We start from the raw sequence: 27,945 nt of genomic DNA on the forward strand, positions 1-27,945 counted from the left end.
TGTTTATAATAGGTAATTATAAATTGACGATTGCGTTTTTGTCTTACGGCTTTTGGAAATGTGCTGTGTTGTACAGTATATCACTTATGGTGATGCATCAGTGATAACTAATATTAAAGTTCTTGCCACCTTGGTAGGAGCATTCCATTATATAGTACTTTGCAGCATTTCCTGCACTGAAATCAGTCTTAATAATCTTGAAATGTAGCAACTGCTGTTTCCTAAGCCCGAAGTAAAGTTTCCAAGGTAGTTTATTTTTTGTGGACACCTAATTGTCTAATTTAATACATTGCTTTGAAAGGTGTTAAATGAATTACATCTTTGTTGTAGATACGATGATTACCGCCGCCGAAGCGAGTCTCCAGCATTCAAGAGACGTTCACGCTCCCGGTCATAAAGGTAAACTACTGTGTTGGCCTGTTTGATAGGCATTTCATGAAAATTACTCCAGGTGTTCTTAGATGGCAGTCCAAATTTCTATAGCTGTGCTTAAATGATTTTGGGGTGAAAAATTTAAACCCTTAATTGAAATGTTGACTGGGACGAAATATCTAAGGAGATGGACTAATCTTTTATGAAAAATGCCAGATAAATTAAGTTGATGAAATATGCAAAGCTTTGGTTTTAGATAAATTAACCCTTTGACTGTTTTGGGCGTATATATACGTCTTACAAGCCACTGTATTTGACGTATATATACTCATACGGGATTACCAAAACTGTTGTCCAGAGGGCTGAGGAAGGGCTGTTGAGGTGGTTCGGACATGTAGAGAGAATGGAGCGAAAGAGTGACTTCAAGAGTGTATCAGTCTGTAGTGGAAGAAAGGCGGGGTAGGGGTCGGCCTAGGAAAGGTTGGACGGAGGGGGTAAAGGAGGTTTTGTGTACAAAAGGGCTTGGACTTCCAGCAGGCCTGCATGAGCGTGTTTGATAGGAGTGAATGGAGACAAATGGTTTTTAATACTTGACGTGCTGTTGGAGTGTGAGCAAAGTAACATTTATGAAGGGGTTCAGGGAAACCGGCAGGCCGGACTTGAGTCCTGGAGATGGGAAGTACAGTGCCTGCACTCTGAAGGAGGGGTGTTAATGTTGCAGTTTAAAAACTGTAGTGTAAAGCACCCTTCTGGCAAGACAGTGATGGAGTGAATGATGGTGAAAGTTTTTCTTTTTCGGGCCACCCTGCCTTGGTGGGAATCGGCCAGTGTGATAATAATAAAAATTCTAGCGGCTTCAAATCAAGCAGGAGAAAGCTGATAGGCCCACATGTGAGAGAATGGGTCAGTGTGCACCATATAAAAAAAATCCTGCAGTGCATAATGAGAAAAAAACTCCAACTGCTTTTTGTTTTTTTTGTTTTTTTTTTTGTTAATTAAAATGTTGAATTTGTGGTCTATTTTCGTATAGTGTTTATGGTTGTATTCTCGTTTTCTTGGTCTCATTTGATAGAATGGAAAACATATTATAGGAATAGAGGTGATTTCAATTGGTTTTACTATGAAAAGAACCTTGAAGTAGTGCTCCAAGTAAGGGAAATGTTTGATTTTTGCCGATGTTCAAAAGTAAACAAATGATGTCATTTTCCAATAAATGTCCAAGTAGCCATTCTAATGTGCAGCCATGACTGGGTTGACATATATACAATTATTACAATATTGCAGTAGTCCGCATAACAGTAAATCTTTATTTTTTGTTTGAATAAAAATTCAAAATAGAAAGCAAGAGTAATATCAGAGGGGCCTGGAGATGTGACTGATAAACAAAGAAAATGTTATTTTAGAGTCTGGAATGTCTGCATTGTTCATTCTAGACCCTATTTTGAAATTGTCATATTTTTTAATTTGTGTGAAATTGGCCAAATTGTAAATTTCTGACCACATTATTGAGTAGAATGAAGTTCTAAAGAAATAGCTATGAGTTTGGTCGACTGGAACAATGGAATTAGCCGAAAATAGGGCTCGAAGTGGGCAAAATCGCTGATTCGTAAATATCGCCGAGGTCGCTAACTTCACTAAAGTGTAATTCCATCAGTTTCCCATCAAATTTCGTTCTTTTGGTGTCATTACAATCGGAAAAAGATTATCTATCATTTCATAAGTTTTTTTTTTTTTTCCGGCACCAGGAGACACCTCAGGATTTGGGGTTGCAACAGTCAAGGGGTTAAACGACTAGTAACTACAGGCTAAAGACAGTCACATGAACAGGCAGAAGTGTGTAAACTAAAAAAAAAAAAAAATTAATTCGGAGATCAAATACCTTGGATGTAACAATGGCTATAAGGGAATTTGCAAATGTACTTTTTTAACCCTTTCACTGTTGCAACCCTTGATTTTAAGCCAATTTCAGTGTTCAGTTCAATCCAGTTCCTTGGTATTTTGCCAATATGCCATGCATTCCATCGATTGAATGTAAAAAAACTGCCTATTCAACTATGAGAACTGCCCTATAATTGTGTAGAAGTGTAATTTTGCCAGTTTCGCATAAAATTCAATTTTAAAAAATCTAAACTAGGCTATCCAGTATGCTGGTGATGACTTTCCAACTTACTAGTATGCACAATACTTTTCACCTCAGCTTAACTGTGTGGGTCTCCTACAACCTTCTCATGCCTTTAAAACGAATTCTAAAACCAGGCAGGTCCACACACTGCATCATGGGGTAATAGTGCCTAAATAACACTGAAACCAGGACATGTTGTTCTACCACCAGCTTTCCTTCCACCAAATGGTGCAGGACTGCCAGGAAGGTGTTTTATTCATTACCAATTTATTAGTTTCATGATACTAACTGGAATTCAGCTGATAAGCACACTATAGTATGTACAGTTAGCATAGAATAACCCAATATTTCCATGAGTATTACACCTTGATATAGTTGTAATGTCATAAGATTTCTTGTTAAATATGTTTTATAGTGGTCTGGAAGGCACTCAGTTTAAGAAATTACATTGTTTATACTGTATAACCCAGGATATTCCCTCTTGCATCAGTATACAACTCAAAAAATTAACCTGGGATAATGCTGTATAGTCAGTGTGACTTGTTTCTAAGCTTTGAGGAGTATCCCTTGCACGTACTAGTGTTCGATCAAAGCAGTAAAAATAAAAGTGATCATTTTTTGCACCAACTTCAGCATGCCATAAAATCATAAGATTTATCAGATTCCACTAATTTAGTCTTATTAAATTCATAAAAATACACTTTTGTGGCCCCCCCCCCCCCCCAATTACCCCACATGCAGTAATTTTAATTTTTGGGTATGATATGGTTAAGGGGTTAATCACATCCCCAGGTAACTTGTATGTATAATACTTGCCTTCATATAGATTTCTTTATCAAAAAAAAATTTTTTTTACCCCAATTTTTTAGATAAAATATAACCGAAAATATAACCGAAGAGTGATTGGTCATGGTTTAGTCCATCCCAATAATTGAGGCAAACCTGGTAAAAGGTTGTGATACACAGGGAATGGCTAGCATGGCTCCTACCATTCAACATAATCATATATTTCCACTACTACGAGCCTGTCCGTATTTCAAGCTGCCTTTAGTCAAACTGACCGAACTCCTCTATATTTCACCAGTATGTCTTCCATTCTGTCAATTGATACCAATAAACCATAAAAAAGACCTCAAAAGTCACTTTTATACCAAACTCAAGGTCAGTTTTGCTTTTCCCATGTACTGTGCAGAGCAGGATTTTTTTTATGCTGTGCACACTCGACACAGACCCATTCTCATGTCTAGGGTGAAATTTACCACTCTTACATTTGGGGACACTGCTTAAAACTTAGGTATACGTGAGAGACATGGGAAACAGTAAAAGTGGCATACCATGTACGTTATATGGGAGGAAGAACAAACATGGAGTCTAAGTAGAGGGTTAGAGGAGTATTAATTTCAACCCATCTTAAATATACAAATGTGGCAGGTTTGGCAAATGTGTAGAACAGAAAAGGTGGACAATATTAAACTGTGTAACATAATAACAGTAAGAAATTGTAATGTTTTTGAAAGGTATTTCATGCATTTGGCTAAGAAAGAAAAAATTGCTATATGGTCTTTTGGAATGCAAGATTGTAAATGTGTATGAGGTTAGCAGATAGATTCACAGAAAGGAACACTAAACAGATAGGAATGGAAGAAATTGAAGAAATATTAATAATCCATGAAATAGATTAGTAAAGGATGTGGTGTGGGGATTTTTTGGTTGTCATATGAATTGCAATTTCCATGCACTTTAAGAAAGATGGCTAGAAGATTTAGTAATGGTGAATGTTTGCTTTAGGTTTCCCTGCTTGTAGGGATATAGTTAATGTTTGCTTTAGGTTACCCTGCTTGTAGGGATATGGTTAATGTTTAAAAGGAAAAAAATGCTATACTGTGTCTGCTTTAACATAGTACTAGTTTTTTGTGAAAAGGGTGTGTCGAGTGGTACTACAAGAAATGCGGTGGTAGTCACTTATCCAAAATTCAAGAGATGAGTTTCTTGGTGACATAGCAGTAATTGCTGACTTTATATGATTGGCGGGCTATCAGTATTGGTAAAGAAAATTGTGAAATTTTAAAAATGGCTAAACACTAGGTTCGAGTTCAGCTGACTAAAGACGGCAGAGTCAGTTATGGGCACGTGGAGCTCATCCCATGGTATAATGGCCAGCTGTTTCAGTGAAGTGAAATGTTTATTTTATTTTTTATGGGTTTGAATTTTTTAATGCATTGAAGAAATAAATGCGTAAAGACAATAGTGCAAGCACTTGTTTTGTATTTACCAAAAATAGTTGGTTTAGAAAACATGTAAGCAAACACTAGGACATATTTATTAGAAAACGTTTCGGTCCTGGGACCTTGATCACTTGATCAGAAGTTATCAAGGTCCCAGGACTGAAACGTTTTTTAATTAATATGTTCCAATGTTTGCTTGCGTGTTTTTTTAAGCCAACTTGTTGGTATTTATTACCAAGGTTTATACCACCAAAAATAATGTTCGTTGTGAGGGACTAGGTGTCTCGGCTATGTACAGTATACATAACATTTAATGTGCATTTATAGGATTTGCATCATACTGTAAAATACCTAACATGCAATTTAGATGTTATTAGACATGCTTCAGTCTATCCACGATTATTACTTTAAATTTTCTCTTTGCCAGGCTTAAAGATGGAGAAGCAGTTGCTGGTCTTCTATCATCTGAGCTAGCCACAATGTAAATAATATGGAGAAATGTACCCAGTATTGCTATACATGTGGGGGCACTTGCAGGATTTGAACATAATGAGTTACTGATATAGAACCTTGTTAGTCAAGGACAGGTGTCTGTGATTGGTTGACATACAGGGGAGGTTGTGGTTGGCTGTTGCCATGTAACACCATCAGCCTTGGGCTGTTTGAAACGTGTGTGTACAAAATTAAGTGTAAGCTCTTGTTGAATTTTTTTTATTTTTTTACTTTGCATTTTTTCATGCACAGTGTTTTGACAAATAGTGAAAAGGTGAGATGTTTTTCTTGGGAAATTACTTTCTTGCTAATGAAAATGTGGATCTTTTTGATTTGGCTAACATGCAGGGGGTTTACTGTACATATATGAAATTATTTGATGCACTTTAGTATTGTTGAATTGTAACAAGTAGCATTGGTTTTAGGCATTGGCAGACTATTTCCGTATAATGAACCGTAGTACCTGTTGAGTGGCAATGTATAGGATAACTTAAAAGCAGGAATAATGCCATACGTTTACCAACAGGGTGCACAAATGCATTTTAATCTCCATCTTCACATTGGTGTTTTTCACTCAAAACCCTCGTTTGAACTTAGTGGTATGGTATATGAACTTCTTCGCATTCCTGCATGCAGTATTAAAGTAGAATAAATTGAGTGTATAAAGGGTACGGAGCAAATACTATTATATTCCTACCTGTTTACCCCTTTTTTTCTCTCCCCCTCTTTTTGCAGGAGCCAGCATTCGAACCAGGATGTTTCGTCATGACTTTAAATTTGTATTTGTACTTGGGTCTGTAAGAGGTGTGTGTCAGATCTGTGTCCTAATGCTTAAGTGGTTTACATAAAAATTTGTTATTGAATTTAAATTTAAGATTTAAGTTTTTTTTATACTTTTTTTGCCCTAAACATGTTTGGATAAACTACAAAAAAAAATTTTTGTCAGAGGTTATGTTTAGTCCTGTGATTTTTTTTTCTTTTTTTAATATCTTATAAAAGGAATCTCAATAATGCAAAGTTTCCATGATGAAAACTTGTTTGTTGAGTTTTTGTTTTTGTTTCTACAAGCTTGTATGATTGCCGGTGTGATAGCTGTATCTTTCTCGACATTTAAAATTTAGTCATGATTAATGTGAAAAAAATTATAGGTAAGGGGGCATTTCAAACTAGAATAAGGAATTCTGAACAATAAAGTTTAACAAATATACCTGCATCTTATTTCTTTCACAAGGGTTTCACACATTAAGCAGGAGGTCTTGAATAATAGTGCCATTATGTAATTGAATTTAATCTTTGAAATATTTCTTTAATTTGTGCATTTCCAGTTGTATTCCTTTGCTATTGCAGTACACATAGCTCTTTTTCTGTTCATTTTTTCAAAGGAAAGAATTCTAACATCTACTAGTATATACACACAAGGATTTTATTCAATTCTTGCTGTTGAGCTTATTTAATTCTTTTTACCATGTTCTCTTGAAATGCTTTATAAACTATACATTGGATTCTTTAGTACTAGCTGCATTTCTAAACAGTCTTGCTGGATCCACTGATGCTATGTCTCATTAACACTCCCATTTTAAGAGGAAAGTAAAAAATAGGTTAGATAAATACATGAGTGAGTGTGAGTTGGACCTGACTAGCTTGTGCTACTAGATCTGTCATGCTTCTTCAATGGATGTGACCTGACTATGTGGGTCATTGGTCTAAGCTGGGAGGGGGGGGGATGACATGGACCTGCCTTGCATGGGCCAGTAGGCCTGCTGCAGTGCACCTTCTTATGTTCTTATGTATTCGGCTGGCTGGCTGACTTACTGTGGCTCACTGTCTACATCTCTGTCTCGCATACACACAAGTACAGTTATTATACATAGTGTAAATTACCTAGGATAACCCAAAAATTCCAGGCAAAGATAGATAATGGACAAACATGTTTGTGTGCATCAGTGAAAACAAATAAAGCCAGGGTACCCCAAGTGCCCATTTATCAAATGTCACTGCGTCGGATTCGCAGCAGTGTTTCCAGACAGCGTCGTGCGGGGGCATTTACTATCTTCAGCTAGCATTTTTACTGCTGAACTGTATGCCATTCTTGCAGCACTTATTCGTATCGCATCTATGCCTGTGTCATCATTTGTAGTAGTCTCAGACTCCCTTAGTGCTCTACAGGCTATACGAAAATTTGATACATCTCATCCCCTAGTTCTCCGTATCCGACTTTGGCTACGCCGTATCTCTACCAAACATAAAGATATTGTTTTTTGTTGGGTCCCTGGTCATGTCGATGTACAGGGCAATGAACAGGCAGACACTGCTGCACGGTCAGCAGTACATGACCTACCAATTTCCTATCGAGGTGTTCCATTTCTGGACTATTTTGCTGCAATAGCTACCCACCTTCGCACCAGTTGGCAGCAACGTTGGTCAACTCTGCTCGGTAACAAACTTCATTCTATTAAACCGAGCATAGGTTACTGGCCGTCTTCTTGTCATCAGTGCCGAGGTTGGGAGACCACTCTCTCCCGCCTTCGCATTGGCCCCACTCGTCTTACTCATGGGTATCTCATGGAGAGGCACCCTGTTCCTCTCCGTGAGCAGTGTCAAGTTCCAGTATCGATTAGCCACATTCTGTTAGACTGCCCTCTCTATCAACGAGCACACAGAATTTACCTCCAACGTCGTCTTCGTTCTATTACTCTCTCTTTACCTTCCCTTCTTGCTGATGGACCCTCCTTTAATCCTGACTCTCTCATTGACTTCTTGACAACGACTGATTTACTCCACAAACTCTCAAACTCTGATGATACTTTTCGCACTCCCCTCAACCCTTTCTAGTTCAGTCTCTTGCTGCCCTTTACCCTTTCACCATCCACTACCCCGCTGTCATCCGTAACCTATTACTCATCCATCTCCCTTTTGCCACCTGATGCCCTCGCTTCCTTCCTGCCCTGCAGCACTGTATAGTCCTTGTGGCTTAGCGCTTCTTTTTGATTATAATAATAATAATGTTAACAGTTGTCATAACACCATTCTTCAAGGAGTTTGATATACGTATACTCCAGGCAGACAGAAAGACAGATAAGCAGAGACAGGCAGGCAGATAGATACAGACAGACATGTTTGTGTGTAACAGTGATAACAAATACAACGAGGGTTAGCTAAATACATGAGTGAGTGTGGGTGGGTGTGAGTTGGACCTGACTAGCTTGTGCAGCTAGGTCTGATGTCGTGCTTCTTCAATGGATGTGACCTGACTAGGTGGGTCATTGGTCTAAGCTGGGGGGGGGACATGGACCTGCTTTGCATGGGCCAGTAGGCCTGCTGCAGTGTTCCCTCCTCATGTTCTTATGTATTCGGCAGGCTGGCCGGTTGGCTTTGGCTCTGTCTATATGTCTCTCTCTCACATGCACACATCAGTCCAGTTATTATACATAGTGTAAATTACCTAGGATAACCCAAAAATTCTAGGCAAAGATAGGTAGACGGACAAACATGTTTGTGTGCATCAGTGAAAACATAAAGCCAGGGTTCCCCAAGTGCCCATTTATCAAATGTCACTGGGCTGTCAACAGTTGTCATAACACCATTCGTAAAGGAGTTTGATATGGTATACTCCAGGCAGACAGATAAGCAGAGACAGACAAGACATGTTTGTGTGTAACAGTGACAACAAAAACAGCTAAGGGTTAGCTGGAGCAGTGGGTATTTATCAAATATCACATTTTTGTGCAACATGGAGAAAAATGTGCTCTTCATTAAAAAAAAAAATATATATTTTTCGAAATATTCGGAGCGCCACGCGAGTATATATTTTTCGAAATATTCGGAGCGCCACGCGAGTAAACGTAGATCTACATTTGGACAGTTTAAGGGTTAACAGTCAAAATGGAAGTAGAGTTCTGACCATCCTTTTGTTGTTGGTAAAGGAAAACTATTTCATGTAACTACACATTGGTTAGGGGAAGCCGGGGCATGTAGATATTGTTGCCTTAACCCTTTCAGGGCCGTAACCCCTGATCTGAAACTTGCTCTCTGAGTCAGATAATTTAAAAAAAAAAATGAAATAATTTTTCCGAAGGTAATGAAACCAAAAATGTGAAATTGATGGAAAACATGGAAAACTTGCGGAATTATGCTCTCGCAAAGTTGGCAGTCAGTGATTCTGCCGTATTTTCACCCACTTCCATTGCTGCAGTCAACCAGACTCGTAGCTATTTCATTAGTATTCTAAAGATGGAGTACAAGAAACTGCCCATTTACCTATTTTAACTACCCAATGAAGTGATCAGAATTTGGTAAATTTCTTGCACAATTTAAAAACTGCCAATTAACAATAGGGTTCAGAATAAACAATGGAAACATTCCTGGCATTAAAAAAAAAAAATTACCTCTGTTCATTGGTTATGTTCCCAGGCTTCTATATTATGTTGCTTTCCATTTTGAAGATTTGCTGTTATGCAGACAACTGCATTATTGTAATAATGGTATACATGTCAGTGCATTTGTTGACACGTAGTAGACTGACCAGTTGGATGTGTATTGGACGAGTGACGTGATTTGTGTACTCTGGAATATCAAAAAGAATCTATTTCCACTACTGTGAACTCTATTGGAAGCTACTTTCAGTCCTGAAACCAATCAAAATCATCTCTATTTCTGTAATATATCTTCCCTGCCTCTGTGGGAGACTGCCGACTTGTTAAAAAAAAAATCTTCCCTTCTATCAAAATACATCGCAAAGTCATTGTTTTAAACAAAAAACGCGGTTGCAGATTTTTTTTATGGTAGTACTGTTTATCCTCATTGTTAACCCTTTCACTGTCCAGAACCCTGATCCGAAACTTGTCTACTGCGTCCAAGAATTTAAAAAAAAAAAAAAATTCTTACGAAATGGTAGAGAATCTTTATCTGCAAAGCTAAATTATGCTTTTGCAAATGTCACTGTGTCCAGTATTTATGCATTGGTAATTTTAGCCACTTTTAGTTCTATTTTAGGCCAGTTACATTGTTCCAGTAAATCAGATTCTTAGCTATTTTGCTAGTATGCCTTTCATTTTATTGATTGAGCACAAGAAACCACCCAATCAACTATTTTAACTACTCAATAAAGTGATCAGAAATTGATAATTGGCTAATTTCACAGATTTCAATATAGTCCAGAATAAATAGTGCAGGAATTCTTGGCAATAATATAACATTTCCTCTGTTCATTAGTTATGTGCCCAGGCTTTACATAAGAATTCCATTTTGAATTTTTAGTCAAAAAATAAAAATAGTTTTACTGTAATGCAATATTGTAATAATTGCATAAATAATATCAGCACATTTGTGAACATTAGACCCATCAGTTGGACATCTATTGCATGAGTGACGTAATTTTGTTTACTCTTGAATGTCGGCAAATATTGATCATTTCAGCTACTTTGAGCTCAATTTCAAGCTATTTTCAGTCCTGAAAAAAATTAAAATTATTTCTATTCCTGTAATATATCTCCCATTCTATCAAGAAACCGAGAATACAACCATAAAAACCACATGAAAGTACACCGCAAAGTAGCTGTATTAAACCAAAAACTATTGCAGTTTTTTTCTCATACACTGCATGCTGCAGGATATTTTTATATGGTACACACTTAGCACACACGCCAATGCTCTCATGTCTGTTTAGGCCAAATTTACTGCTCAGTTTATCCGAGCGAGCTGAGCTCATGGCGTAGTACATTTTTTTTTTTTCAACAAGTCGGCCGTCTCCCACCGAGGCAGGGTGACCCAAAAAAGAAAGAAAATCCCCAAAATGAAAATACTTTCATCATTCAACACTTTCACCACACTCACACATTATCACTGTTTTTGCAGAGGTGCTCAGAATACAACAGGTTAGAAGCATACACATATAAAGATACACAACATATCCCTCCAAACTGCCAATATCCCAAACCCCTCCTTTAAAGTGCAGGCATTGTACTTCCCATTTCCAGGACTCAAGTCCGACTATATGAAAATAACCGGTTTCCGTGAAGGGATTCAGGGAAACCGGTTATTTTCATATAGTCTGACTCGAGTCCTGGAAATGGGAAGTACAATGCCTGCACTCTAAAGGAGGGGTTTGGGATATTGGCAGTTTGGAGGGATATGTTGTGTATCTTTATATGTGTACGCTTCTAAATTGTTGTATTTTGAGCACCTCTGCAAAAACAGTGATAATGTGTGAGTGTGGTGAAAGTGTTGAATGATGATGAAAGTATTTTCTTTTTGGGGATTTTCTTTCTTTTTTGGGTCACCCTGCCTCGGTGGGAGACGGCTGACTTGTTGAAAACAAAAGAAAATGTACTACACCATGAGCTCAGCTCACTCGGATAAACTGTGAGCAGTAAATTTGGCCTAAACAGACATACTATCATGTAATGAAGTAGTAATTTCATATTTCTTAAGTGGAGGAGTTAGGCTTTTTAACAAGAGGCTGAAGGCCTAGTTGTTTGTTGTAGATAGCCTCTTCTTACATTATTGCTTAGATAATACTTTATTTACATGAAATTCTTATTTTACTGGAACTTATGAAATAATTTTTTTTCTGCAGCTTGCATACCTGAACCATTTCAGCAACTACTCTGCCCTCTGAATAGTACTTTTGGTAACCCCCACTGTATCTTAGTTTCTTCACCGAGTTCTATCCGGTTTACCAGCGAGCTCACAGGATTTACCTCCATCAATGCTGCCGCTCTACTGCTCTTACCTTCCCTTCTTGCATGATCGCTTTTTGACTTGGTCAGCAACTGCTTCCAGCCCTTTTCTCCTCTCACCTCTTGATTCCCTCTCCACCTAGCTGTTTATAGCCCCAGCACTATTTTCTGCCCCACAGCTCTGCATGACCCCTGTCAGTTTAGCACTTTATTTGATTGTAATAATTAGAGCCATTCCAGAAAATAGAATATTTGTTGGTTTTATGCATGTTACATTCATGCTTTCTACGTAGGTATGGCAGTAGATTTGCACGTCATCATTGTAGTTCCATACCCATGTTAGTCTATCAGCTGCGTTGTGGTTGTGATAAGATTTTACTTTCCTATTTCTTCCAACTATTTCCCAATAATTTCTTAATTGGATTCATATCAGGTGAATTCCCTGGCCAGTCAAGATGAATATTTCGTGAATGCAGAAGTGCTTCGACAGATTTTGCAGTGTGGCATGGTGCTCCATCCTGCATTAAATGGCATGATTCAACTTGAAACCAGTCACACATTTGAAGAATGAGTGATTTCTAAAATTCTTCTATACTGACTGTGACACATGGTATCTTCAGTATACAGCCTACCTGTACCTTCTACTAATTACAGACTAGACAGTCACAGATGTTGGATGTTTAACAGTGCTCACAACACATTCACGATGGAATTCTTTAATGACATGTCAAACCATTCCCCAGCCGGGATTGAACCCGCGGTCAGAGAGTCTCAAAACTCCAGCCCGTCGCGTTAGCCACGGGCTGGAGTTTTGAGACTCTCTGACTGCAGGTTCAATCCCGGCCGGGGAATGGTTTGTTTGCAATCGTGTCATTATGATTTAGTGAGTCTTAATGACATGTCTTCTTACAAACTTAATTTGCCACACATTACTTGAAACACCAATTTATCACTGAAACAAACCTGCGAAGTAAGAAAGACAAACATTTGTAGGTTTGAAAAATGTTGGAGCCTACCATACAAATTTTTGTTGAACATTCACATTACTCATAATGTAACATATTGCTAAAAAAAAAAAAAATCCATGATTATCTAACTTTGACTTGCTTATTGATTTCCAGTCATCTGCAGTGAAGGTAGAGTACTACTTTGCCCATTTTAAAAAAAATTTCATTTGCTGTAGGGATCAACTTGGGTGACTAGTTTTTAGTCGAAAATCACGTGCTTGCTCATCTTCTCTGTGTTCTCATTGAAAGATTAATTTTATCTTGATTCAGTAGTTATTTAGGTTGCTCCATTGACAATCTTGGAGTTATCCTTTTCCTATCACTTTGGGATGAAGCTGGGATCATTTCCTCTATCGTTAATAATTGATGCCAGCCTATCAACAGTTCTCCTTGAAACTTTAATCTTTTCAGCTATTTATCTATGGGAGTAGCCAGTTTTTCAGTAGCATGAATTTGATCCTGTCTGTTATGTCTTGTTTTACCCATTTTTATGAAAATATGGGGAAATGGAAAAGAATTCTTCCTTTGTAAGCCATGCAAATTAAAAATAACCACAATTACTTGTCAAACACTTGAACAAGTGTAAACAATTTAGTGTATAAATATACTGTTTTAAGGTATTTAACATTCACTTCAAAGACTAAAATGATGCTCACAACCTTCCACTCTGTTCCAGGTGGATACTGCAATACTGCACCACTTGTAACCCCCCCCCCCCATGTTGCTACATACTACGTTTGTGGATTACATGCAAGTAAACCATGTTCCATCCAACATTTTTGAAGGAAAGTCAATGTAAAATGCTTAAAACTGACAAATATACAATTTTTTGGTGTGGCTCTAATGATTGGACCACCTTGAACATGACAGCTCCAGTCTCCTTGCTACAATGCCTCTCACCTTATAAAACTGTTGGTCCACTATACTCTGGTACATTGTCCTTTTTGCTACCATACTCTCTCCTTTGCACAGATGCCTCAACACCCTTTTTTCCCTTGTCTAATACAGTATGTGGTTTACTGTCTTTCATAGACTGCCAATATGTACACTCCCAAATATCTGACCTGCACCATCACCCATTTCAAAGCCTGGTGGATACAGCTGATGGGGATGTTACACCATGTCAATGTTTGGGGACTGAGCAGAGGTATAGTGTCAAACTTTTTTTGTGGTCACAAATTGACATCTTTCTTACCAAGAAAGAAAGAGGTTGAAGGCATTTTCTGATCTTGAATAGATTTGGGCTTCTGGAGTGATTTAACATTTGAATATTTTGATTATAAGGTTATTGGGTAAAGGAAAAACCCTTTTAGTTTAGCACTTCTTTTTGGTTAAAATAATGGGTAAAGGAAATTTCAACACAATGTTAAAGCATTTCAGGGAAAGACAAATGCTTATGAAGCACCTCAATGAAGAAAATTTTTCACTCCCTGCTAAAAAAAAAAAAATCCAACAAGGAAAAGAATGTGCAATTTGATTTCTAAAAGGGTGGACACCTTGGTGATAGTCCCACCTTTCGACACTGATTTATTAACCCTTTCAGTGGCCACGGGTAGAATTAAATCTTTTGAGGTTAGGGTCCCTCACGTAGTTCTTTGTCATAAGCTTGGCTCAGCTCACTCAGATAAGCTGTGAGCAGTAAATTTTGGTCTAGATGTGAGAGAATGGGTCTGCACAGTGAGTGTGCACAGTGCAAAAAAAAAAAAAAAAAAACTTGCTCCATGTGGTGCATGATGGGAAAGGCAAAACTGACAATGTGTTTGGCTTAGAACAGCTACTTTGAGGTGTTCTCTAGGATAGTTTTATTAGCTGTTTCTTGGTATCATATGAGTAGTGCTGTATGACCCCAGTAGGTTTAGCACTTGGTATGATTTGAGGGAATGGAAGACATACTACTGAAATGAAGATATTAGTTTCAGGACCAGCAGCAGCTTAAAATTACACTCGGTAGCAGAAATATTCTATTATCAATTTTCCAGAGGATGGAAAGGGCTCCCCTACACTCCCAGTCTGTTTTATGGATTTTAACCCTTTGAGGGTTTTCGTCGTACTAGTACGTCTTACGCGTAGGGGTTTTTGACGTACTAGTACTCATAAATTCTAGCGGCCTCAAATCTAGTGGGAGAAAGCTGGTAGGCCTTCATATGAAAGAATGGGTCCATGTGGTCAGTGTGCACAGTCTAAAAAAAATCCTGCAGCACACAGTGCATAATGAGAAAAAAAAAACTTTGACCATTTTTTTTTAATAAATCAGCGACTTTGCAGTGTATTTTCGTATGGTATTTATTGTTGTATTCTAGTTTTCTTGGTATCATTTTATAGAATGGAAGACATATTACTGAAATTGAGATGATTTTGACTGGTTTTACAATGAAAGGTGCCTTGAAATTGAGCTCAAAGTAGCAGAAATGTTCGATTTTTACCAAACTTCAAAAGTAAACAAATCGTGCCAAGCGTGCAATACACGTCAACTGGTGAGTCTAATATTCTTTCACAAGTGCACCAATAATATTTATACCATTTTTTACACTAATGCAGTAGTCTGCATAACAGTAAATCTTATATTTTTTGTGAGAATAAAAATTCAAAGTGGAAAGCAAAAGAATATAAGAGGGGCCTTGAGACGTGACTAATGACTAGAGGAAATGTCATTTTAGTGCCAGGAATGTCTATCTTGTTTATTCTGGACCCTATTCGGAAATTGGCACCTTTTGAAATTTGTGTGAAATTGGCAAAATTGCTAAATTTATAAATGGGTGGTTTCTTGCACCCATTCGATAGAAAAAATGGAGTTCTAGCGAAATATTCATGTTTTTTGTCGACTAGTACAGTGAAATTGGCTGAAAATGGGGCTCAAAGTGGGCAAAATCGCCGATGCGTAAACATCGCCGAGACCGCTAACTTTGCGAGAGCATAATTCCGTAAGTTTTCTATCAAATTTAAAACTTTTGGTGTCGTTATGATCGGGAAAAGATTCTCTATCTTTTCATAAGAGAAAATAATTTTTTTTTTTTTAAATTTGGCCGACCCTGAGAACGAGTTTCGGAGAGGGCCTGTCGACCCTCAAAGGGTTAATAGGTCTGATAGTTCCTGTAGTGCCATAAATCATGACCAATCATACCTGATTATTTTAGTATTGAGAAATAAGTAAATCCTGTGTTTTTGCAATTTTTTTTTTTTTTTTTTTTTTTTTCAACAAGTCGGCCGTCTCCCACCGAGGCAGGGTGACCCAAAAAAGAAAGGAAATCCCCATAAAGAAAATACTTTCATCATCATTCAACACTTTCACCACACTCGCACATTATCACTGTTTTTGCAGAGGTGCTCAGAATACAACAGTCTAGAAGCATACACATATAAAGATACACAACATATCCCTCCAAACTGCCAATATCCCAAACCCCTCCTTTAAAGTGCAGGCATTGTACTTTCCATTTCCAGGACTCAAGTCCGACTATATGAAAATAACCGGTTTCCCTGAATCCCTTCACTAAATATTACCCTGCTCACACTCCAACAGATCGTCAGGTCCCAAGTACCATTCGTCTCCATTCACTCCTATCTAACACGCTCACGCACGCTTGCTGGAAGTCCAAGCCCCTTGCCCACAAAACCTCCTTTACCCTCTCTCTCCAACCCTTTCGAGGACAACCCCTACCCCGCCTTCCTTCCCCTATAGATTTATATGCTTTCCATGTCATTCTACTTTGATCCATTCTCTCTAAATGACCAAACCACCTCAACAACCCCTCTTCTGCCCTCTGACTAATACTTTTATTAACTCCACACCTTCTCCTAATTTCCACACTCCGAATTTTCTGCATAATATTTACACCACACATTGCCCTTAGACAGGACATCTCCACTGCCTCCAACCGTCTCCTCGCTGCTGCATTTACCACCCAAGCTTCACACCCATATAAGAGTGTTGGTACTACTATACTTTCATACATTCCCTTCTTTGCCTCCATAGATAACGTTTTTTGACTCCACATATACCTCAACGCACCACTCACCTTTTTTCCCTCATCAATTCTATGATTAACCTCATCCTTCATAAATCCATCCGCCGACACGTCAACTCCCAAGTATCTGAAAACATTCACTTCTTCCATACTCCTCCTCCCCAATTTGATATCCAATTTTTCTTTATCTAAATCATTTGACACCCTCATCACCTTACTCTTTTCTATGTTCACTTTCAACTTTCTACCTTTACACACATTCCCAAACTCATCCACTAACCTTTGCAATTTTTGTTTAGAATCTCCCATAAGCACAGTATCATCAGCAAAAAGTAACTGTGTCAATTCCCATTTTGAATTTGATTCCCCATAATTTAATCCCACCCCTCTCCCAAACACCCTAGCATTTACTTCCTTTACAACCCCATCTATAAATATATTAAACAACCATGGTGACATTACACATCCCTGTCTAAGACCTACTTTTACCGGGAAGTAGTCTCCCTCTCTTCTACACACCCTAACCTGAGCCTCACTATCCTCATAAAAACTCTTTACAGCATTTAATAACTTACCACCTATTCCATATACTTGCAACATCTGCCACATTGCTCCTCTATCCACTCTATCATATGCCTTTTCTAAATCCATAAATGCAATAAAAACTTCCCTATCTTTATCTAAATACTGTTCACATATATGCTTCAATGTAAACACCTGATCTACACATCCCCTACCCACTCTGAAACCTCCTTGCTCATCCGCAATCCTACATTATGTCTTACCTCTAATTCTTTCAATTATAACCCTACCGTACACTTTTCCTGGTATACTCAGTAAGCTTATTCCTCTATAATTTTTACAGTCTCTTTTGTCCCCTTTCCCTTTATATAAAGGGACTATGCATGCTCTCTGCCAATCCCTAGGTACCTTCCCCTCTTTCATACATTTATTAAACAAAAGTACCAACCACTCCAACACTATATCCCCCCCTGCTTTTAACATTTCTGTCATGATCCCATCAGTTCCAGCTGCTTTACCCCCTTTCATTTTACGTAATGCCTCACGTACCTCCCCCACACTTACATTCTGCTCTTCTTCACTCCTAAAAGATGGTATACCTCCCTGACCAGTGCATGAAATTACTGCCTCTGTTTCTTCCTTAACATTTAAAAGTTCCTCAAAATATTCTCGCCATCTACCCAATACCTCCATCTCCCCATCTACTAACTCCCCTACTCTGTTTTTAACTGACAAATCCATATTTTCCCTAGGCTTTCTTAACTTGTTTAACTCACTCCAAAATTTTTTCTTATTTTCATTAAAATTTCTTGACAGTGCCTCTCCCACTCTATCATCTGCTCTCCTTTTGCACTCTCTTTACCTTTCTTTTACTCTCCATATACTCTGTTCTTCTTATAACACTTCTGCTTTGTAAAAACCTCTCATAAGCTACCTTTTTCTCTTATCACACCCTTTACTTCATCATTCCACCAATCACTCCTCTTTCCTCCTGCCCCCACCCTCCTATAACCACAAACTTCTGCCCCACATTCTAATACTGCATTTTTAAAACTATTCCAACCCTCTTCAACCCCCCCCACTACTCATCTTTGCACTAGCCCACCTTTCTGCCAATAGTCGCTTATATCTCACCCGAACTTCCTCCTCCCTTAGTTTATACACTTTCACCTCCCTCTTACTTGTTGTTGCCACCTTCCTCTTTTCCCATCTACCTCTTACTCTAACTGTAGCTACAACTAAATAATGAATTCAAAATGGAAGGCAAGTGTAATATAGGAGAGGCGTGGGAATGTGGATAATGAACAGTGTGAATGTTTTAGTGCCAGGAATGTGTATATACCTTATTTTCCACTTCTTAAGTTGGTATCTTTTTTGTGTAAAATTTTAGCAGTTACAAAGATTATATTATAACAATGGGCAGGAGATAAGTGTGATTTGAGTGAAATACGTAATGTTTTTCAGATGTTACTTTGTTAATTTAAAAGTCAGTGACATGTACTTGCAAGGGAGCACCTCAGTCCTAAATATTTAATACAGCTTCCTCACTTAGTGACATACTCTTTTACTGACCACTCGGACTTACGACCAGCTCTCCAACCAGTATGCAAACCTAAATGTATGTTCGAGCTGATTTCCTCTATTCTGTTTATTACAGTATACAGTACACTACTGTATAAACATTTGAAAATATACCAGAAATGTTATAAATGGTGCAAAGGTGACATTAAAAAAACATATAAAGATAGTTGACACAAACCCACTACCGGTATAGTATGCTCTTCGCTTATGATCAATATGCGTACCAACCTACTCTTAGGAACGGAACCCCATCATTAAGTGAGGAGAGGCTGTATACTTGCTGACCTCTTCAAGGGGGGCTCCTTGGCGTGGTGAAGAGGCTCTTGGTCTGAGGAATTAGCCCTGTCGGTCTTCTTCCTCAGACCGAACCTAATTACCCCCCATTCTCCCCTCCCCTATCCCATCCTCCCCTTTTTCCATTCCTCCTCCTCCTCCTCACCCCTCCCTTTTGCCCTTCCTCTTTTTAGCCTTCGTGATTTCTCCCACAGGCGTGCTAGTTCCTAGGTAGGGGAAAGGACACCGGGGTCGATCCCATTCCGTTGAGGTTTCTTGGCGGTGGCGTAGTTTGCCGTGGAATCTGGATTGCCTAGGGATGTCCCGATCCCTCTCCGGTATCCCGGAGTAGCTTTGGGTGTCTTTTGGGCGACGGGTGTATCTCTGGAAGCCACCTTTCGGATTCCGGGGGTGGTGGCTGAAGGAGGTATGCTTTGTGGCGGATATCCGGCCGCCCTCTCTTTTGTCCACCGAGGTAGCTCGGCAGATGTGAGGTTGCTATCCCGGATTGCTGGTTTACTGGCATGAAGGGTAGGGTATGGCACGGGTTCCATGCTGCATCTGCGCTACTAGCGGTGTCGAGTCCTCTTGGGCGCGGAGGGAGATTTCCGGCCCTTTCATTCCTCCTGGGAACTATTCCTCCCCGCTCCCCCCTTTTTTTATTCTTTTTTTTGTTTTTATTTTCTTTTCTTCTTTCTTTTTTTTTCTTAAAAACAAAAAGCAAAGGAGTAACCTAACCATGGCAGCCCTAGTCCATGAAACCACTACCCCCGGGCCCCTTCTTGATACCGCACCCCATTCTGACCCTGCCTTGTGTTTAGACCACTCTTCGGACACTCCTGATGCCCCTGTACCTCTTGCTGGTGCTGTTTCCTCACCCGCTTCAGGTACCGGGGCTTCGACTGACTCCTTCGATTTGTCTGAACTCCGCTCTCCTTTGACTATGCTTCCGGCTTCTCCCTCTACGGTACGGCAATTTTCGAATCGCCCACCCATTTCATGCCGGACCAACTCCGGTCCTACTCCTAAACGCCAACGTCAATCTCCTGATGATGCTCCGTCGTTACCTTCCCATTCTACTCGGAAACGACCGACACGTCAAGCACTCCCTCTCCACGCTCAGTTTCGGACCACACAATGGACTAAATTCTTTACTTTAAGACCAACTTCTTCTTCTGCCTACCTTTCTGACCATAGTATTGCCAAAGCGCTCCTGCGTCATGTTGGCAGAGATATTTCATTTCACGCTCTCAAGAGCGGTACGCGCATCGTCACTGTCCAGAATGCTACCCAAGCTCATGATCTTTCTCTCCTTTCGAATATCGATACTACTCCTATCACTATTGAAAAACATCTTTCTCTCAATTCTTGTAGTGGTACTGTCATTCTGCCCCATACCATAGTCCAACAGAATTTCCAGTCATGTGGCAATGACATTTTTGAACAGCTGGAACTCCAGGATCTCCCAATCCTCAAAGTAGACACTTATGTCCTTCCTGCCCGGGGGTGGAGACGTTACCCTTGCAATGTGGCTCGTTTAACTTTTGACAGCCGAGAACTCCCGTCCTCTGTATATGTCGCGGGACATCGGTTACAAGTTCGAAAGGTGATACCTACACCGCAACAATGTAGAAATTGCTGGCGTTTTGGTCACCCAGCGAAATATTGCAGATCTATGGCCGAATGCCCAGTCTGTGGTGCCGACAACCATTCTAATACATCTTGCAGTCAACCTCCATCTTGCCTTAATTGTAATGAAGCTCACCCTTCGTACTCCCGCCGTTGCCAGGTCTACTTAAATGAACGTGAAATCCGTTGCCTCAAAGAGGCAGAAGGTCTCCCTTATGCTATGGCAGTTACTCATCTCCGCCTCCAAGGGAGACTACCCCGTGTTTCTTATTCTCGTGTTTCCAAACATCCCCCCACTTCTGGGGTCCCATCTTCTGCAGCCTCCTCTGTTGTTACCCCTCCCATAGCCATTACGGCATCTAATCCTTTTGCTGTCCTTGGCTCTGACGTCCCGACTACAACTCAGTCTGTTCTCACATCTTCGCGTCCTTCCTCACAAGCCCCAGTATCGACAAGACCTCGTACGACACCTAATACCAATCGCCCCTCTACTCAGAAGTCCAAAAAATCCACATTGCTCAAATCTTCTTTGCCCCTTCCTTCCCTTCTTCCACCTCCACACGTTACCTTTCCAGTCTCTGTACCTAGTTCTTCCCCTCTCTCTGGCTCTATTACAAGTGTGGAGATTCACCCTCCTCCTCGTACTATGCCTTCCACCCCCGTCCCCTCCCAAGTTTCTCCCTCTTCTGTCACCTCCCAGGTTTCTACCTCTTCTGTCCCCCCCCACACTTCATCTCCAGTCCCTTACACTTTTCCCTCCCCCTCTACTTTGGTACAGTCCATTACTGTCCCAATCTTTACTCACCCTCCTCCTCCTATCTCCAATATGGTTTCCCATACATCTTTGAATTCAGAAACACTTGAAGCCATTTCAGAATATATTGCAGAGACTAAACCTTCAATGGACACTGATTCACTTCCTGTTCCTTCTCTTCCCTCTCCTCCATCTTCACAACCCCATTCTTCGCAACGCTCCGTTCCTTCGCTACTTGAACATCTTCCAATGCCACCACACGTTGACTTTTCTAACCCCTCTAGTCCGTAGGTGCCTTTACCTACAGATTCCTGATATTTTCTTCATCGCCAATCATGGCCTATTTACAGTGGAATATCCGCGGCCTCAGGGGTAATCGGGGTGAGCTTCAGATGTTGCTTTCCAGGTTTTCCCCTGTTGGTGCTTGCTTACAAGAACCAAAATTACACTCGGCTGTTTTCCAACCTATCTCAGGCTATAATTTATTGTATTCTTCGGATCCTTTCTCAGATGGGACCTTTAATGAAAGTGCCCTTCTTCTACGCAATGATATTCCGTACTGTCAACTATTTGTCCATACCTCACTGCATTACACTGCAGCCCGTATCCACTTGAATAAGTGGTTTACAATATGTTCTTTATATCTCTCTCCTTCTCGAGCATTTTCTATCCCAGACTTTGCCTTTCTTGTTTCATCCTTACCACCACCACTTCTGTTACTTGGTGATTTTAATGCCCACCATTTCCTCTGGGGGGGGTCTCATTGTGACTCACGTGGCATTCAGTTGGAGGCTTTTCTTGCCTCTCACCCCCTCCATGTTTTAAATACGGGTACTCCCACCCATTTTGATCCTCGTACTCATACTCTCTCTTGCATCGATCTATCAGTCTGCTCTTCCTCCACAGCACTAGACTTCACCTGGTCTGTTCTACCAGACTTACATGACAGCGATCATTTTCCGATCATTCTTACTTCTCCTTCCTATTCACCACCTTCCCGTAGCCCTCGCTGGCAATTTGATCGGGCAAATTGGGATCTTTACTCACACCTCACTGCTTTTAGTGAGGTTCCTTCTTCATCCTCCATTGATGAGCTCCTACACATCTTCTCGACATCAGTTTATACCGCAGCTTCTCATTCTATACCCCACACCTCAGGCAGGCATTCTCAGAAGTGCGTGCCTTGGTGGTCTCCTGCTTGTGCTCGTGCAGTACGTTTGAAACGTGCTGCATGGGGCAGGTACCGGTACAATAGAACCGCTGAGAGACTTGTTGATTTTAAGCAGAAGCGTGCGATCGCTCGCCGTGTCATCCGTGAAGCTAAACGCACTTGTTGGCGAGACTATGTTTCCACCATCACCTCTGCTTCTTCTATGAGTGCAGTCTGGAAAAAAGTGAGGAAATTGAGTGGTAAATACTCTCCTGACCCGGCTCCTGTTCTACGGGTCACTGGTGTTGATATAGCAAACCCTCTCGACGTTGCCATTGAACTTGGCACACATCTGGTCCGTATTTCCCGAGGGCTCCATCTATGCCCCTCGTTTCTTTCCTCAAAGTCTGCCAGAGAGTTAGTACCCTTGGACTTTTCTTCTCTCGGAGAAGAACAGTATAATGTGCCTTTTACACTTCAAGAACTGGAGGCAACGCTCTCAGCTTGCCGATCATCGGCAGCTGGGCCTGATGACATTCATATTCGTATGTTACAACATTTACATCGGTCAGCCCTTGTAGTCCTCTTACACCTCTTCAATCTTATTTGGGCACAAGGAGTTCTTCCCCAGCTGTGGAAATCTGCCATTGTTCTCCCTTTCCGCAAACCGGGTACTACAGGACATGATGCCTCCCACTATCGCCCCATCGCTCTTACAAGTGCAGTTTGCAAAGTGATGGAACGCCTCGTAAATCGACGTTTAATGTGGTATTTAGAGACTCACAACAGTCTCTCCGCTAGTCAATATGGCTTTCGTAAGGGTCGTTCTACCATAGACCCCTTACTACGCTTGGATACGTATGTTCGTAATGCCTTTGCGAATAATCACTCAGTTATTGCCATATTTTTTGACCTTGAGAAGGCATATGACACAACTTGGAGGTATAATATTTTGGCCCAGGCCCATTCCTTAGGCCTCCGAGGCAATCTACCATCCTTCCTTAAGAACTTTTTAACTGACAGACATTTCCGTGTTCGAGTCAATAATGTTCTTTCCCCGGACTTCGTCCAAGCTGAAGGTGTCCCTCAGGGATGTGTTCTAAGCACAACACTTTTTCTCCTTGCTATAAATGATTTGGCCTCTGTTCTTCCACCCAATATTTGGTCATCACTCTATGTTGATGACTTCGCTATTGCTTGTGCAGGCGCTGACTGTCACCTTATTGCAGTTTCTCTCCAGCATGCGGTCGACCGTGTTTCCACTTGGGCCACCACACATGGGTTTAAATTTTCAAGTACCAAAACTCACCAAATTACTTTCACTAGACGCTCTGTTATCTCCGATCATCCTTTGTATCTCTATGGCTCCCGTATCCCCGAACGTGATACAGTCAGGTTTCTAGGCCTTCTCTTTGACCGTCGGTTAACCTGGAAACCTCACATTACCTCTCTGAAGGCAACTTGTCACAGCCGGCTAAACCTTCTTAAAACCCTTGCTCATCTTTCCTGGGGAGCTGATCGTCGAACTCTGCTTCGCCTACATTCAGCCCTCGTTTTATCGAAACTCGATTATGGTGACCAGATTTATTCCGCGGCCTCTCCTGCTACTCTCTCTAGCCTTAACTCTATCCATCACCAAGGCTTACGTTTGTGCCTTGGTGCTTTTCGCTCTTCCCCTGTTGAGAGCCTCTATACAGAAGCAAATGTTCCATCCTTGTCTGATCGCCGTGATGCCCATTGCCTTCGTTACTATGTACGCTCTCACGATCTACACAATCCTTCCATTTATAGAATGGTCACCGATATTAGTAGACATTCTTTATTCGTTCGCCGCCCCTGTTTGCTCCGTCCCTTTTCTCTTCGCCTACTTTCACTCTTGTCTTCCCTTCAGTTACCACCTTTATATGTTCATGTAGCATCTCACTTTTCCCTACCCCCCTGGGAAGTTCCAGCTGTTCGGGTCTGTTCTTTCTCACTCCCTTGCTCGAAAGCTCAACTGCCTACGGTGGCTTCCCGCTCTCTTTTTCTTGATCACTTCCACTCTCATTCTCATGCCACCGCTGTGTACACAGATGGCTCTAAGTCTTCAGACGGCGTCGGATTCGCAGCAGTGTTTCCGGACAGCGTCGTACGAGGGCATTTACTATCTTCAGCTAGCATTTTTACTGCTGAACTGTATGCCATTCTTGCAGCACTTATTCGTATCGCATCTATGCCTGTGTCATCATTTGTAGTAGTCTCAGACTCCCTTAGTGCTCTACAGGCTATACGAAAATTTGATACATCTCATCCCCTAGTTCTCCGTATCCAACTTTGGCTACGCCGTATCTCTACCAAACATAAAGATATTGTTTTTTGTTGGGTCCCTGGTCATGTCGACGTACAGGGCAATGAACAGGCAGACACTGCTGCGCGGTCAGCAGTATATGACCTACCAATTTCCTATCGAGTTGTTCCATTTCTAGACTATTTTGCTGCAATAGCTACCCACCTTCGCACCCGTTGGCAACAACGTTGGTCAACTCTGCTCGGTAACAAACTTCATTCTATTAAACCGAGCATAGGTTACTGGCCGTCTTCTTGTCATCAGTGCCGAGGTTGGGAGACCACTCTCTCCCGCCTTCGCATTGGCCACACTCGTCTTACTCATGGGTATCTCATGGAGAGGCACCCTGTTCCTCTCTGTGAGCAGTGTCAAGTTCCAGTATCGATTAGCCACATTCTGTTAGACTGCCCTCTCTATCAACGAGCACGCAGAATTTACCTCCAACGTCGTCTTCGTTCTCCTACTCTCTCTTTACCTTCCCTTCTTGCTGATGGACCCTCCTTTAATCCTGACTCTCTCATTGACTTCTTGACAACGACTGATTTACTCCACAAACTCTGATGATACTTTTCGCACTCCCCTCAGCCCTTTCTGGTTCAGTCTCTTGCTGCCCTTTACCCTTTCACCATCCACTGCCCCGCTGTTATCCGTAACCTGTTGCTCATCCATCTCCCTTTTGCCACCTGATGCCCTTGCTTCCTTCCTGCCCTGCAGCGCTGTATAGTCCTTGTGGCTTAGCGCTTCTTTTTGATTATAATAATAATGTATACTTGCTGAAGTGAAGAAAGAAATGCAAAACATACATGTGGAAGGTGCTTACAAGCATGCCCCCCCCCCCAACTCTGCATGTTGTCATAACATACTAGTGAGAATGTGTAAAATAATGAAAATGGGCACAATAAGAGAACATAACATCCGTGGGCCCAGACTGTTCAACAGGACCACAGGATACCAGAAACATGGCCAAGGAAAGTGTAGATTTCAAAAAGAAATTAGACTTGCCTCCAACAAGTGCCAAATCAACCAGACTGTGATAGCTATGTAGGCCAGTGGGCTGCTGCAGTAGCAGGCAGATTGATAAGGCAAGCACAAGACTAGCCGTGCCCAGGGCTGCAGGATTAGGAAAAATCTTGAAAGCCTTCAAAGTCATATCGAAGATGAGCAGTTTTGAAATCTTAGACAAGTGAGCCTTACACATCTGTAAACTTTAATTAGTGTGCTACAAGTATGTTTCACAGACTGACAGCAAATTCATTTGTCAACAAATTGATTTAGGGTTGAAAATAAACTAAAAGGCTGAAATTGTTTTGCTGATATTTATTGTTCTGTAGATCGAACCTGATTGCCTTCCCTCTTCCGAGGCACTATGACCCATATGGGTTTAGCATTTATCCTAAATGTTGAACTTGTAGGTCATACAGTGCTTAGGGAATGGGATACATTAGGTTCAATTATAGGAAGGGGTAAAAGTTTAATTCCTTGGGTCACAAGACACCCCCCCCCCCCCACACACACAAATCAGCATAGTCTTACTGATGAACATTTACATAAAACTTTAGACTGTCAAAAATATTGAACCTGACATCTCTTCTATACTGCATCCTCAAAAGTGGCATTAAATAATTTTGTGTGCTATGCTTATTTGATTAAAACACTAATTCATATGATTTAATTTACTGTTATATTCAACTGTCATAGCTTTTCATGTGATTTAATTTTTTAGTACCGAGTCATTCTTCGTATTGTATAATAAATTGTTACTCTCATATTAATCAATTATTGGAAATTTTTGTAATGGTAATAAAATGCATGATTTCTGGAATTTACAATGGTTTTTTACTATGGTGAGGGTAATGAAGGTGCTGCAGTCACCATTACATATTTGAGAAGTTGGGGATCACTGGGGGCTTCCTAGGTGCACTCTTTCCGCTTAAGCTTCCAGCAAGTTTTCACAAGCTAAACATTTCAATTTTTGTTTATTTCCTAATCTACTCAGTCTGGTAATCAATTGTACTGGAGCAGTGACCCAGTCGTCAGCCCAACTGAGGGACTTAAATTAGGCAGCCTTCTGCCCAAACATGGCTGTAAGCAAACTTGTCATTTTAAGGGTGAAAGACCTTTAAGTTATTAGAGCTGATTAAAATTAAGCAGCCAGTAAAATTTCTTAAATCATTATGTATAATTAAACTTTTGTAAACTTTACATTAAAATACTCTGAAAAAGGGGAATGAGGATTGCTCTGGGTTCATAAGATCTGAAATGAAGCATGCAGTTCCAGCCAAGCCTTCGTAGAGACTGTAAGGTGAATCTGGTGTACGTGCTTGCTTGAATTCACTGGAGTAAATAAATCGGAAGAACTGGATGGCCCGGTGAAGGTGAAAGGCATCACCAGTTAGGCGGTATAGCGTGAGGAAAACATATCCACTGCCAGCTACTCCATGACATATGCCTGCAATGAAATAAAATTATCAGCTTTACAGTGCAAGATTTGACCCTTGTGGGTTTAGTGCTTAGTTTTTATTGTAATATAGTGCAGAATAATACTCGACCAATGACTTGTTTGTAGTTTAGAATTTTTTTAAATTAAGATGTTTAAATCACCCCATTTGACCTGTGCTCCAATTCCTTGAATCAAGTCTGAATACCTTCCATTCCCTTAGGTGTCATGATGACCTATGGGTTTAGTGCTCCCTTATGAAGGTAATAACCATTCCAGTTGAGAACATTTGAAATGATCTGGAATGTAATTCAAGGAACACTGGCATATTTATAGTGGAGTCCTTTAATTGTTCCTCCTGTAGGATGCAATGTACAACAGGAAGGATATATGCACATTGGATAAGGATGCAA

General features: G+C 40.5%; 2 protein-coding genes across 10 annotated transcripts in view; one reads left to right on the forward strand and one right to left on the reverse strand.

The window, feature by feature from the left end:
* LOC128702104 (probable splicing factor, arginine/serine-rich 4) overlaps positions 1–27,945 on the forward strand; it is a 101,319-nt gene that overhangs the window by 44,832 nt on the left and 28,542 nt on the right. For 2 of the 8 annotated variants that reach the window (XR_008409020.2, XR_008409021.2), the window contains 3 exons: positions 331–399; positions 5,147–5,200; positions 5,947–6,416. Coding sequence is in view for 6 of the 8 variants with exons in the window: in XM_053796124.2 (XP_053652099.1) it covers positions 331–397 (67 nt within the window). In the remaining 2 variants the exon portion in view is untranslated. Of the gene's footprint in view, positions 1–330; positions 400–5,146; positions 5,693–5,946; positions 6,417–27,945 lie in introns of those variants that run through there. The other 6 variants (XM_053796124.2, XM_053796127.2, XM_053796125.2 and 3 more) reach the window with 3 other exon arrangements.
* LOC128702100 (lanC-like protein 3) overlaps positions 26,398–27,945 on the reverse strand; it is a 66,821-nt gene continuing 65,273 nt past the window's right edge. For both annotated transcript variants that reach the window (XM_070102806.1, XM_070102807.1), the window contains exon 7: positions 26,398–27,544. In XM_070102806.1, the coding sequence (XP_069958907.1) occupies positions 27,300–27,544 (245 nt within the window). In that variant the 3' untranslated portion in view covers positions 26,398–27,299. The remainder of the gene's footprint in view (positions 27,545–27,945) is intronic.

This window comes from Cherax quadricarinatus, chromosome 83 (assembly GCF_038502225.1).
Source record: "Cherax quadricarinatus isolate ZL_2023a chromosome 83, ASM3850222v1, whole genome shotgun sequence".
NCBI classification, from domain to species: Eukaryota; Metazoa; Arthropoda; class Malacostraca; order Decapoda; family Parastacidae; genus Cherax; species Cherax quadricarinatus.